This window comes from Anas acuta, chromosome Z (assembly GCF_963932015.1).
Source record: "Anas acuta chromosome Z, bAnaAcu1.1, whole genome shotgun sequence".
Taxonomy (NCBI): Eukaryota; Metazoa; Chordata; class Aves; order Anseriformes; family Anatidae; genus Anas; species Anas acuta.
Window position 1 is genome coordinate 7,954,204 of NC_089017.1, and position 13,201 is coordinate 7,967,404.

At 38.3% G+C, this 13,201-nt stretch overlaps 1 protein-coding gene across 4 annotated transcripts in view; it reads right to left on the reverse strand.

Annotated features, from left to right (window-relative positions):
- Window positions 1-13,201, reverse strand: part of RANBP3L (RAN binding protein 3 like) — a 44,749-nt gene that overhangs the window by 16,144 nt on the left and 15,404 nt on the right. For all 4 annotated transcript variants that reach the window (XR_011091082.1, XM_068666349.1, XM_068666350.1 and 1 more), the window contains 7 exons: window positions 12,964-13,088; window positions 12,392-12,495; window positions 7,053-7,128; window positions 5,824-5,923; window positions 4,617-4,747; window positions 3,610-3,730; window positions 2,882-3,024 (listed from right to left, as the gene is read on the reverse strand). Coding sequence is in view for 3 of the 4 variants with exons in the window: in XM_068666349.1 (XP_068522450.1) it covers window positions 2,882-3,024; window positions 3,610-3,730; window positions 4,617-4,747; window positions 5,824-5,923; window positions 7,053-7,128; window positions 12,392-12,495; window positions 12,964-13,088 (800 nt within the window). In the remaining variant the exon portion in view is untranslated. The remainder of the gene's footprint in view (window positions 1-2,881; window positions 3,025-3,609; window positions 3,731-4,616; window positions 4,748-5,823; window positions 5,924-7,052; window positions 7,129-12,391; window positions 12,496-12,963; window positions 13,089-13,201) is intronic.

Below are 13,201 nucleotides of genomic sequence, written 5' to 3' on the forward strand. Positions count from 1 at the left end.
GTGAGATCACAGCCTTGTGACTGCATACAAATCTCCAGTTCTTCTTGTTTGTTTCCCATACTACATGCATTAGTAAACAAGCACTTCAGGGAGCTGAAATACTCGTTTCTCACGCTGCATGTGTTTGTATAGAAACATCTCAGATGTCCTTCATTCAACTCATCCCCTTGTGGAGCAGACAGAAGGGCCTCACTAGCATGAAGTTCCTCAAATACTGGCATGCTACATGTCCTGTAGCTTATCACTGGTGGGTCTGGTTTTGTCCCTTTCCTTCTTAAAACCTAGTTTAAAGTCCTATAAACCAATCTTGCTAACTCCTGGGCAAAAATCTTTTCCCCCCTCAGAGAAAGGTGTTCAACATCAGGATTCAGTAGGCCTGGTGTCACGTAGACCTTCCCATGATCAAGAAACCTGAAACTGAACCCCATTTAGTAGAACCGTGTGAGTCTGTCAGCCAACTGTTCTCCCATTACATTATGTATTTGTCTAGCTGTATGCCAGACATTTTGTCCAGAAGGATATTGTCAGAAAGAGTATTGAAAGCTTTGCTGAAATCCAAAAAGATTACATCAACTGGCTTCCCTTGGTCAAGTAGGCGGGTGACCTCATCATAAAAGGAAATTAAGTTCATAAGACAGGACTTTCCCCTTGTGAACCCATGTTGGCTGTGACCAATGTCTGCATTATCTTTTGCGTGTTTTTCAATAATTCTCAGAATAACCTTCTCCATATTTTTTGTACTGCAGCGAGACTGACAGGCCTGTAATTACCAGGGTCTTCTTTCTTGCCCTTCTTGAAAAGTGGGACAACCTTTGCCAGGTTCCAGTCAACTGGGACCTCTGCAGATTCCCAGGACCATTGAAAAATAATTGAGAGATGTCTTGCAAGGATATCAGCCAGCTCTCTGAGTACCCTGGAATGAATCCCATTGGGTCCCAGAGGCTTATATGCATCCAGTTAGAGCAATAAAGAGCCTGACTCTGTCTGCTTTGCTGTGTTGGGTCTGTCTGAGCTGGAGTCACCTTTTCCCTGCAACAGCCCGCACAGTGCTGTGCTCTGCACTCATAGCTGGAACAGCACTGATATCACTCCAGTGTTGTGTCTATTGCTGCGTAGTGCTGGCACAGCATCAGGACTCCTAAGCCCCCAAGAGCCAGCAGGCTGGGGGTGGGCAAGTGATGGGGAGGGGACATTGCCGGGGCAGCTGACCTAAACCAACCAAAGGGATATTCCATAACACCTGATGTCACACTCAGCAATAAAAGGGGGGGCTCTCGTGGGGGAGGGGGCTGTTCCTCCTGAACAACCACTACGTGTTTGAGGCCCTGCTTCCCAGGACGTGGCCGAACACCGCTCGCTGATGGGAAGTAGAGAATAATTTTTCTCTCTCTCTGTGCTTCCGCGCGGACTGATTGTTTCTTTTGTATCTGTTTTTTCCTTCCCATTCCCTTTCCCTTTAATTAAACCTTTCTCATCTCAAACCTCGAGTTCTCTGTGTTGTATTTTCTCCCCCTTCCTTCTGAGGAGAGGGGGAGTGAGAGAGTGGTTGTGGTGGAGCTTGGCTGCCCACCTGAGTAAAACCACCACATTTGCATCCTCCCTTAAGGTATTTATAGATATATTGATCAGATCCTCTCCCAAACCTCCCCTTCTCCAAGTTGAACAGCCCCAGCTCCCTCAGCCTTTCCTCACAGGAGAGGTGCTCCAGTTCCTTAATCATCCTGGTGATCCTCCATTGGACTCTTACTAATATGCCCATCTCTCTCTTGTACCAGAGGGCCCATAAGTGGACACAGTACACCAAGATGTGGCCTCACCAGTGCTGAGCAGAGGGGAAGGATCGCCTCTCTTGACCTGCTGGAGATACTTGGTCTAATGCAGCCAAGAATACAATGAACCTTCTTAACAGCATGTTGCTGACTCATGTTCAACTTCATGTCCACCAGGACTCCTAGATCCTTTTCTGCAGAGATGCTTTCCAGCTGGGTAGCTCTCAGCACATACTGGTGCCTTGTGTTGTTCCTCCCCAGATGCAGGGCTCTCCTCTTCTCCTTGTTGGACTCCATGAGACAGGTGTCAGGCCACCTCTCCAGCCTGTTGAGGTCCCTCTGGGTGACTTACTCTGGTGAGTAAGCCACTCCCCCTGCTTAGTGTGTTTACTGTGGGTGCATTCTATTGCATCATCCAGATCATTTACAAAGATGTTAAACATGGCTGGACACAGTATTGATCCCTGAGGTACTCCACTCATTATTGGACTCCAACTAGACTTTGCGACAATGACTACTACCCTCTGGGTCTGGCTGTTCAGCCTGTTTTTGATCCACCTGTCTGCTCCTCCAGCCCATATAGCAACAGCTTCTCTTTGAGTTTCTTATGGGGAACAGAGTCAAAGTTCACAAAGGATAGAGTCAAAGGTCACATGGATAGAGTCAAAGGTCACACCCACTGCTCTCCCCTCATCCATCAGGCTCCTCATTTCATTATAGAAGCTTATCAGGTTGGTCAAGCATAAGAGTTGCAAGTACTGTGTCTAGAACCACATCAGAAAGCTGCAGCCTTGTACCTAAGTGACTTACAAATGTTTTTGTAAAGAACAGGAAGTGCTGCATAACACTGTGGAATAATATTGATTCCATCAGTGGTATGTGTACCAGAGTTTGGAAGTGGCTGTCCTAAGGCAATAATCACGTCTTCAAACCCTTTTTTAAGTACCAACAGATAGCAGTGATAACTCATTTTGTAATAAAAGCTATGCAAAAGCTAAGCTAAGCACAGCCTGACAGAGTATAAAATACTACTTGCTAAAACCAAAGCCTCGGCAAATTTTCAGAATCTTAGATGACATGAGAATTTGGGTGGGTTTTTATCTTTTGATTACCTGAATTAGAAATACTTGAACAGAGTGGTCCTCTTGGTCTGTTGCAGTGAAGCACACACTTTTTCTGTTTGCTCTTTTTATTACCATTTGATCCCAGAGTCTGGTGTTGAGAATCAGTCTCAAGCTGCCTTGATTTCGCATAACTAAAATAAGAAGATTCATATAAGTAATCGGAATTATCTTCCTTTTTATAGCATTTTTTCCAGCACTTCTATACAACTAAATACTTTCATGAATTATTCCTTTTAATTTGGTCTAAAAGCTGATGTTGTTAGATATTATTTTAAAATTCTTTTAAAATACCAAAATATATTAGTTTCTTTAATACATTTGGAATGCAGAGCAAATAATCTGCTGAAACTGTGCAATGCAATACAAAAATGACAGCACGGTAAAAACAACATTCTTGAAGTGACTTGAAACAGTGCTCCTGGAAAAGAAGAATCAACAAAGAGCAAACTGTCACACTGGTGACTGAGCTAAAGATACATTGCAGTAGAAACACACAGAACCTAACAACAGTAATATGCCTGACTGCAAAAACTGAGTGAAAAATGCCCAGGCAAGGCAATGCCTCAGTCTTTAGTGACAAAAAGACTCTCAGCAAGTTCACTTAAATAAAACTAGCTACTGAGTTTTAAATGTCCTGAGATAAATTGATTCTGGGCAGCAACAGTGTAAGTTATTTAGTATTTTATGCATGTGTTACTTTGTTATTCAATTCTTACTTAGCCTTGATTGCAACATTCCACATTTATTGCTAGAAGTGTCATTAAGCCTGAGAGATCCTCTGCCTCTTTCAATCCAGGTTAAAGAAAGCTTATTAAATATGAAGAGCTTGCAGTTAATCTGAAAGAGAAAGACATGATGGAAATTGCCAGCCAATGTTAACTTTACTGGTTCTAAAAGTTTATGTTTTTAAACCTTCTAATACAGCTTTAAATATGTTAGTATGTCTGTATACAGGACAGTTTTATAGATACATCAACATTATTACTTAAAATGAAATGAGTCCCTGACATGTTAGTCTTTGAAAACAGTCAGCATGTCAGTTTACTTTTTCAATTATTTCATCTTCATTAACTCTTCAACTGCGATATCCACTAACATACCTGAATTTGTTGCAACTATTTCAACCTATTACCTCTCTCATTGAAAACATTATGTAGCCCAGTATAGGAGGATACCAGTACTACTAAGAGAATACTACCCCACAAAGAGTAAGACTTCCATGTTCTGACAAAAGATTTCAGCAATGCTAAAACTATGTAACTCTCAATTTTAAGATTTTTTAAACCCTATACGTCTTTGCTATTGTCTGAGAAAATACCAGTTTGAAGATGAAGAACAGCAAAATGCATACTGCTAGACGAGAAAGATAATTGGTATTTTAGATGAATTATAAAACTAATTATTTTGATAACATTTTTTTTCTGTAAGTTTTATCATTAAAAAAATCTTAATTTACTTTCAGTTTTGATGTTTCAATTACTGCTGGCATGCTGTGAAGATGCTTGTAATATACAACCATAGAATGAAATTTTGAAGGGGACTACAGAATGAACAGACACAATACAAAAATTTTCAGCCTATGGAGAAATAAATTAGCATAGCTATATCTTAAAAAAAAATCTAAAATATAAACTGATGTTCTGATTTCTGCGATCTATAATAGATCTAGATGTTCTTTTCAACAACAAAACTGCTCATCACCAGGGCTTGATGAAATACACACCTGTAATACATTGTGTTCTGCTTCTTCTCCCGTTATAACTTCAACTTTATCTAATAGAACTTTCTCCACTGTCTTGGAAATACAAGCAGATGTTGATTCAATTAGTGTTGTATTCCTTAACAAAGCTGTTTCTGTAGGGGAAAAAAAAAAAAGGAAATCCTTTCTGTAAAAGGAATATTTATAGCACATATAACAGCCCGTGACTTCCGTATTCCCTGTGTCTGTTATCATTAAATGCTATTAATAAGCTTTTGGCCAAAGCAGCAGATAGAAGAGAAAAAGGCTGGAATACAGCAAAATGTCACATCTATTTAGGCTTATTTTTAATTGAATAGGGCTCTCTGCAGGGGAGAGGCCCAAGGGACAAGTTGCAGGAACAAACCCTAAATGATTAGAAGTTGATTTTCCAGATTAAACTGGTCTGTCATACTGCTGTGCAGTTTAATAATAATGAAAGGCATATGTCCCAATATTCAGAATAGTAATACATATACAATGACTATTTGACAGGAACATGAAAGGACAAAATTTGAAAAGAACATACGCTACAAAAAATGAGTGTTTGCATAATCTGTTTTCCACGTCCTTTCTCTTTTTTTTTTGGCTTGGAAGAATGCTACTACAAAACAAGATGACCCAATACATACATTACCAGAAAGAGATGTAAAATTTCAGGAGGGAGCTAAAGATAGGGACCTATTTGGAATTCCCTCAAACAGTCAATGTTTACGTGGCTTGCCTAGCAGAAAAGCTGCCCATCAGAATCACAAACAATCCCTGAAGTCTGCCTGCATAGAATTTTTAGTTCTACTATAAGGGTATAAATAATGAAAAGTATTTTATATGAGAGAAGTATTTTACATTTACATTTTACTGCAGATAGTTTGAAATTGTAGTTCAAAAATACAGTCTGAAAGATGTTCACTAAGTTCACTGCACTTTTTCAAATAACAAATATTTCTGGAAAACTCTACCCTTTCATGTATAACTTTGATTATTCATTTTGAAGTTAGTCTGGTTTAAATATCATAAAACAAACTGCTGCTGCTTTCTAAGTGCAGACTACACATACTGCAATAGTGTACTAGTGACTGGACACCTTGGTAATAGATGAAAATTACTGAGCACCATTCCTCTGACAACCTCTAAGACACCCTCAAACATAAAATACAAAAGTTAACTGTACTTGTTTGCTGAGTATGCTTACTTGTTTGTGGACTAACTTGAAAAGATTCTATGTATAGGGATGTTGTTTCTCCTTTACATGAATCAACTTCATTACATGGCTTGGGATGCTTTTCAGGGCTCTAAAAAACAAAGAAAGATAGAAAGAAACAATACAAAAAAAAAAAAAAAAGAGGAGAAGTAAGAATTCCTATTTAAATGAAAGGGCTATGTTACTTGTTATCAAACAGACCACTGAATGTTTGAATTCACACTAAGGAGATGATTAAGAATTGTAATATATTAAGAACAAACACCAACACAGATGATGCAATTTCAACGTTATTTTATTGTCATAAAATCAATACACAATCCTCCCAGGAAGAATGGCTTCTTTGTAAGGACCCTGGACTAAGCTGTAAATCTACTGAAGGACTTAGATTTTTAAGTAACAGCTAATTTCCAGTTTAAGCATTTAAACCCCAGAATAACTTAAAACTCCCAGTCACCACAAACTTAACCTCAGAGGAATTAAAACTTTCCATCCTTCTATTTTGCAGAATATGTCCTAAGTCTAAGAAAGTGCTCCTGACAATAACTGTGGCTCAATTCCCATGCTATACATATATCCTTGTCACAAGCTGTAGCCCACCCCTACAGTTCTGAAGCTTTTTCACTGACAGATATGTAAATTGCTTTCACTGAACTTCTAATAGAAACTGAATTTCAATACCACTTTAAGCGTTACAGTCTTCAGCTTGGGAACCACCTTGTTGTCATAAGTTTTTTTTCAGGACTTGATCCATTAAGCTGTTTCACAGCTGCACAATGTATCTTAACATGGACACTATCTAGGATTTGTTTTCAATTTTCCTCTCTGCCCAACAGAATTCATACTAATTTCTCCTATCTCTTAACAACTATGATCAAAAATGTTAGAATGGTGGGAAATACATTCTTTCCTCTCCTATTGTGGCTATTCTGCTTTATGTGGAGTATTTAAACAAGCCTTTTACAGGTAAAAAATGAGCAAAAGAAAGGAAATGCATACTGGTATGGGTTTATAGTTATGGTAGTTATTTAGGATGGGAAAATAAGGATGCCTACCTCTCCTGAAGAAAATAAATATTATCTCTTCAACAGCCGTTAGAATCTATCTACTCACATCTTAAAATGAAAGGAGGAGCTACAAAAGTATTAATCTCTGAAAAAATATAAACTCCTAAGTATGTTAATCTTGATAAAAAGCCTGCAAGCATTCACAGATCTTACCAAAACTCTCTCATCCATGTTTTCTCCAAACACAAAACTAGAATTGCTGTTGCATAATACACTTCTGTTTTCTGTTCTGTGGGAACAAAATAAGGCTGTGATTTAGAACTATTTAAATAATATAATTTCTTTTACAAATATAAATATAGAACTAAGAGTAGAAATATGTTCATGCATTTACTTTGCCACACCTTACATTATTAAAGACAAACAAAAAATGACCTCTTAAGCAATCAGATAGACATAATCTTTAAGAGAATCTGAAACTGTTCTCTACGTAACATTTGAGAAAAGGAACATATAGGATTACACTGCATTTCATGAAGATTACCAAGGATGTTCCTTGAAAGCAAAGGACAACAAGCAAAAGAACATGCCCTCTCTTCCTCCTCTGGGAAGTGTTCTACTCTAAAGCTTCTTATTCCAGAAGCTTTAATGAGTCACATTTGTTTCCCTATTTTTTGCACCATGAAAATGTTGTGCCATTGATAAACAACTATTCCTCCATGTTGATGCAGCTCTGGTGCCCTACAGAATAACCTACTTCCCAGTGCCTCACAGGCCCTCCTTGGTCATCCACCAAACAACTTAGAAAAGCAGACAGGCAGTGCGTTCTAATACACTTTTAATTCAGATAAATACTGCAAAAATATGTAAAGGTATTGTAGCATCAGAGAATTGTAGTATCATTTAATAAAAGAATGACTTGGTTTGGAAGGGACCTTTAAAGATCATCTAACTCCAACCTCCCCACCATGGGCAGGGACACCTCCCACCAGCCCAGGCTGCCCAAAGCCCCATCCAGCCTGGCCTTGAGCACTGCCAGGGATGGTGCAGCCACAGCTTCTCTGGGCACCCTGTGCCAGGGCCTCACCACCGTCTGAGTGAATAATTTCTTCCTTATATCTAATCTAAACCTACATTATTTTACTTTAAGACCATTACTCCTTGTCCAATCATTACACACCCTGGTAAGAAGTCTCTCCTTGTCTTTCCTGTCTGCCCCCTTTAAGTATTGAAAGTCTGCAGAAAGGCCTTTCTGGAGCCTTCTCTTCTCCAGCCTGAACAACCCCAACACCCTCAGCCTGTTTTCATAGCAGAGGTGCTCCAGTCCTCTGATCTTCCTTGAGGCCCTCGTCTGGATTCCTTCTAACAGGTCCATGTCTTTCTTGTGCTCGGGGCCCCAGAGCTGGGTACAGAAATCCAGGTGGGGCCTCACAAGAGTGGGGTAGAGGGGGAGAATCACCTCTATCCACCTGCTGGCCATGCTTCTTTTGATGCATCCCACGATATGGTTGGCTTTCTGAGCCGCAAGTGCACATTGCCAGCTCATGAGATGATATCGTATGATAGCACATGGCTTATGATGAGATATAACAAAAACAGGAAACAAAGATCTTTACGTTCTTCAGTGACCTATTCTCCAGATATATTTAAGATGAGAAGTGAAGAAAAGTAAGTATTTACAGTCCTGTGACACTGACTAAATAATAGTTTTGGGGGATACAGATTTGGGAGAAAATTTCCCACTGTAGATAAATTATGTTACAACTAGGATCTGGAGTTTCTTAAGTGTGACTAGTTTTGGCAGAAGCTACACTAAAACAACACTTTTTCTTTTCCCTTTCCCCTTCTTACCATCTTAGGTTTTCTAGGTAAAAAACATTAAGTATTTTTATTGAATTGCCTCCCCGAGCTTCGCAGCTCTCAATTAGCTTCTTGCTTCTCAGGAGGTTTTAAGAGAATGCTTTTTGCAATAGTGATACAGTCACAACTTATAAAAAGCATATTACTTGTATATCACAATCAAGAATATTTTAGTATAAATTGAGTTGTGATTATTAATTGTGATTCCTGCTGACTCGATTGCCATTTTAAATTAACAAGATCCATTTTTTATAAAATTCACCAAAAAAGTCCTTATAAACTTCTTTGTTTGGAAATTGTTCCTGCTGGCATTTTTTGACAATAGGCCTACAGGTTGTTCATGCTTTCTGTAGAACTTATCACTGTATATCTCTTGCTGTCAAAGTCAAAACCATTCTTGGCTCCTTCTGTTTCAGAAGGAAGATTTGTCAGGAAGACAATCTGATGCTCTGACACAAAGTACATACCTCAGCACCACTTATCAATTCTCTTCTAGAGCACTTATCATCCTTGGGAGGGCTTAGTGGCACTTACGTCATGCAGAGGATATTCCTGTTAATAAGCTGGGTTTGCTTCTAAAACTTTGATGATATGTGTCTACAACTAAGTCTTTGTGTTCACAGTGACAATGTGCTTGAAATCTCTTCATGTAGTATGAAGGAATTCAGTAGTTAATTCAGTACCTTACACTCACAGAAATAATACTCCTTAACTTTTCTTCATCCATGTTTGATGTGTTACAAACACAAAGAGGAAATAAAATATAAAAAGCAGAAAATCAGTCTCTTTTCAGCCTTGAAGTCTTCCCTACAGATTTTATGCCATGAACAGGAAATCTGAAGTGTGTTTAAACTAATTACTTTCTTAGCCTTTAGTAAAGACAATTTTCCATTAAAATTCACTGAATTGTAATCAATTTCCATTCTGAGATTTCATTTGCTACATCCAGGCTACTCTACTAGCAAAAGCATAAGGATAGTATTCTAGAAGAGCTAAAAATCAAAAACTAGAACCTTGTCTCAAATAAATAATGCAGGAAACAGATTTTGATTATTTTGAGAAATTTAAGAAAAAAACAATCTGTCAGGATCTTTCTTTTTGCAGACAATTAAATTGTATGTGCCAGCCTGAGAGTCTCATTAAAACCTCAATACCCTTATGTTGCTGCAGGGCAAGAACAGAATGTGCCAGGATGATACTGACATGGAGATGCAAATCAGAGACACTGAATTCAGGAAACTAACACTAACAAGGAAGAATCAGAGAAGGAGCAATGTCTATAGGACACTGGAAAGATACTATGGAGAGGGAGTAGATTCAGATACTCCGCTGCTCCTTCTCAGAGTGTCCAGAGGGTTCTGAGAGGCTGCCACTTCTAGTGCTGGCCCTGACGCACTGCAAGGTTTTCAGGCAAATTATTGTGCAAAGATGAATACATGATCAGAAGTCTGCATTTTCCCAACATTGTATTTCTGTCACTTAGAAAAAAATGTTGTCTTTAAAATGTTAATAAATTTATTTATAATTGTTATTATTATCCATAATATTTTAATAATTTCAAATTTACTAATTATTTTCTTAATAAGACTCAAGAAAATCAGTAAATTTCTCCTCTTTAGTTTATTGCTGTAAGCTAGTAAGTTCAGAAAATGGAACTGTTGGTGGTTTCCTGTGATATCAACAGCTGCAGCAACTGCAGAGGACTAACAAATTATTTTCATTCATCTCTTGACAGAACTGTATCACAGAGAAGAACATGAGAAAGATGGGGGAAAGAAAGGGACATTTGCAGGCAGCAGGAATCTATGTTATTGATTCACAATGCTTTTTTTTTTTTTTTTTTTTTGGTACACAAATGCCAATCATTTCACCTTGACTGATAATTAAAAAAAAAACTCACTTTTTTTTTTTTTTCTTAGTGATCAGCAGGCCTGGCTGCAATGGTTGCTACTTTTTAGCATGTATATGGAGTTTAATACAGCTGTTTGAATACCTGTCGAGTTACCTATGAGAAAACAGCTACTCCAGAAAGATTTTTATGACACGTTTTTGAGCAACAGACACTCAGAAGAATGGCACTAGCCCTCTCCTATAATCTTGGAAGACCAGAAAGCACCTGGTCATATTTAAATTAGTATTCAGCTTGGCAATTAAGTCTACGTTTACCACAATTCTGATATACAAAATTAATCAGGCACAGAATACAAGATTTGTAATCCCTTTTTTGAAAAAAGAAAAGGAAACAAAACACTCTAAGAACTTTTAAGTCCTGTAGCTTGTCAGTACTGAAACACTGCATAGCATTTCTCTATTCATCTACTTCAGAAAACAAAGCCACTCAAGTCTTTGTTCCCAGATGTTGTACAGGTGACAGAAAGTAAATGGACTTGGAATATTGGTTTAAATTTTGGCTTAAAATCAACTGATTTTAAGGCAGGAGCATCTTCCTTTAGCTTTTCTAATATGTACATTACCATCATTCTTAATCTGCTAAAAACACAGCATGTACTCATAGGATATCATCACAACATTAATTGTGATAGAACAGGGCAGGCTGGCTCTTCCAAGAACAATAATTGAGCCCTCTAACAATGCTCCTCTTGTTGATAAGTATTGAGAATCTAAGTTGCCTGTGCATATAAAATTTCTCATCTCTTCGGAAGCCTGGCATTCTGCATCCCAAATGTGTGTGCAAGACTCTTTACCTGTGGTCCATCAGGTTCTGAAGAAGACTTGAACAGATTCCTTTGCAGTCAACATGCTCTTTGCTCTCATTGGGTGGGAGGGGGAAAGGATGCAACATCACAGATATACTGGTTGTGGTCCTAGCAATTTTGAAGTACTGTTCTTTAATCAGTATCTTAAGGTATACTCCAGATGATCACAATTTCCAGGTAAAAAACTTTAATCAACCACCATGAAGCAGTTTTAATACTCATGGGATAACCTGTCTGCACTAAACTGTTTAGCTGACAGACCTATAGCATTCTCATGATTCTCCAGAGAGAAGTGAGCTCTCAAGTGCACTCTTTTGCACTAGTATGAGTTCCTTCAGTTATATACAGAGGCAGTGGTGAGAGAAAGTGTCCCAGTCCAAAGAAATTAGCTTCCTCGTGCAGAAATTCAAAAGTCCATCCTGGAGAACCTGTGCATAAAGATGCCACCCTATCACAGTCACTGCAGCTAGTTGTTCATGCCAGAAATTCCGGCATGTACATGGAAGTAGCATATCAGCTGCAGCATTCACCACGTCTTCCAAAGCAGTCCTGCATGGTCTTCTTCATGCATTCTGTGTCCAATATGTTTACATATGTTGATAATTAACGATTTTCTCTCCATCTGCTTATGAAATGGGCAGCTATGCAATCAGAATAGAGTTCTCCGAAGAGAAAACGTGATTGTAAACATTCAAAACCAAGACATATTTTGAATTGACAAAGCTGCATGAAATGGCAAACCAAAATAGTTTCTGGCTTGGGAGTTGCTAACGAGAAATGAACTGTTTCCTGGCAGCAGTCCATTCCTTATGGTGTACAGAACTCATGTCAGCACCCACAAATCTTGGCACCACACACAAATACCAGTGAGCGCTGTGTGGATGTAGATAGATTTAGTACCATCTTAGACATGTAATACAAAAGGGCAGGCCATAGGCAGAGTGACAAAATAGTGTAAAAATATAATAAGCTTACCGTGTTGCTTTAGAGCTAGAAGGATTCATGGTAATAGATGACCTTGCTGCTGTTTTGGAACTTACTGAATTCTCAGATAAGGAATAAGAGCTGTCTTCAGGTAACTAGGAATAACAGAACCAGATGAATTAATCAGTCCAAGTTTACTTTCTGCTCTAAACAGGTCTGCTAGAAATCCAGAGTCACTGAGGTTTATATATGTGGTAGTTAGCAAATCGTCCTCCAACTACGTATTAAGCCAGTACCCTTAATCAAAGCATAAAAATGTTACTTTCTAAATAAATAAAATATAGATCCCCAAACTTGATTCACCCACAGAAACCTGGTATCTGAAAATTGAGACAGACTGCAAAGAAGACATGTTTTTCTAAACAGGGTTAGCACTAGTTTAACAGTTCCCACTGTAATCAGTGATCCATCGATTCCACTCAAACAGATACAGATTCCTTGAAAATCATGCAGTGGAATAATTAACCACTTTTAAACAGCACTGATTTTTCATTTGTTTTTTGTTCTTTAATTTGATTGAGCTCCAAACATAAATTAGTCAGTAAAATTACTCTTCCTTTTACCTGAATATGTGCTTCTTGCTTAGTCATTAGAGATACTACAGGATTTTCAGGACAGGTCAGGGCTTGTGGGGGTTGTAAAATGGCAGGTCTAATAACATTCCGCAATTGACTTTGTGACAAGGATCCTTGCAAAACACAAAGACAAAATATTTAAACAGAGACTTTTTCTCCACATCTAATTCATACCAATGTGTCTTGCCTCTTTAACTGAAAACTTCAAAGCATACTAAATAACATT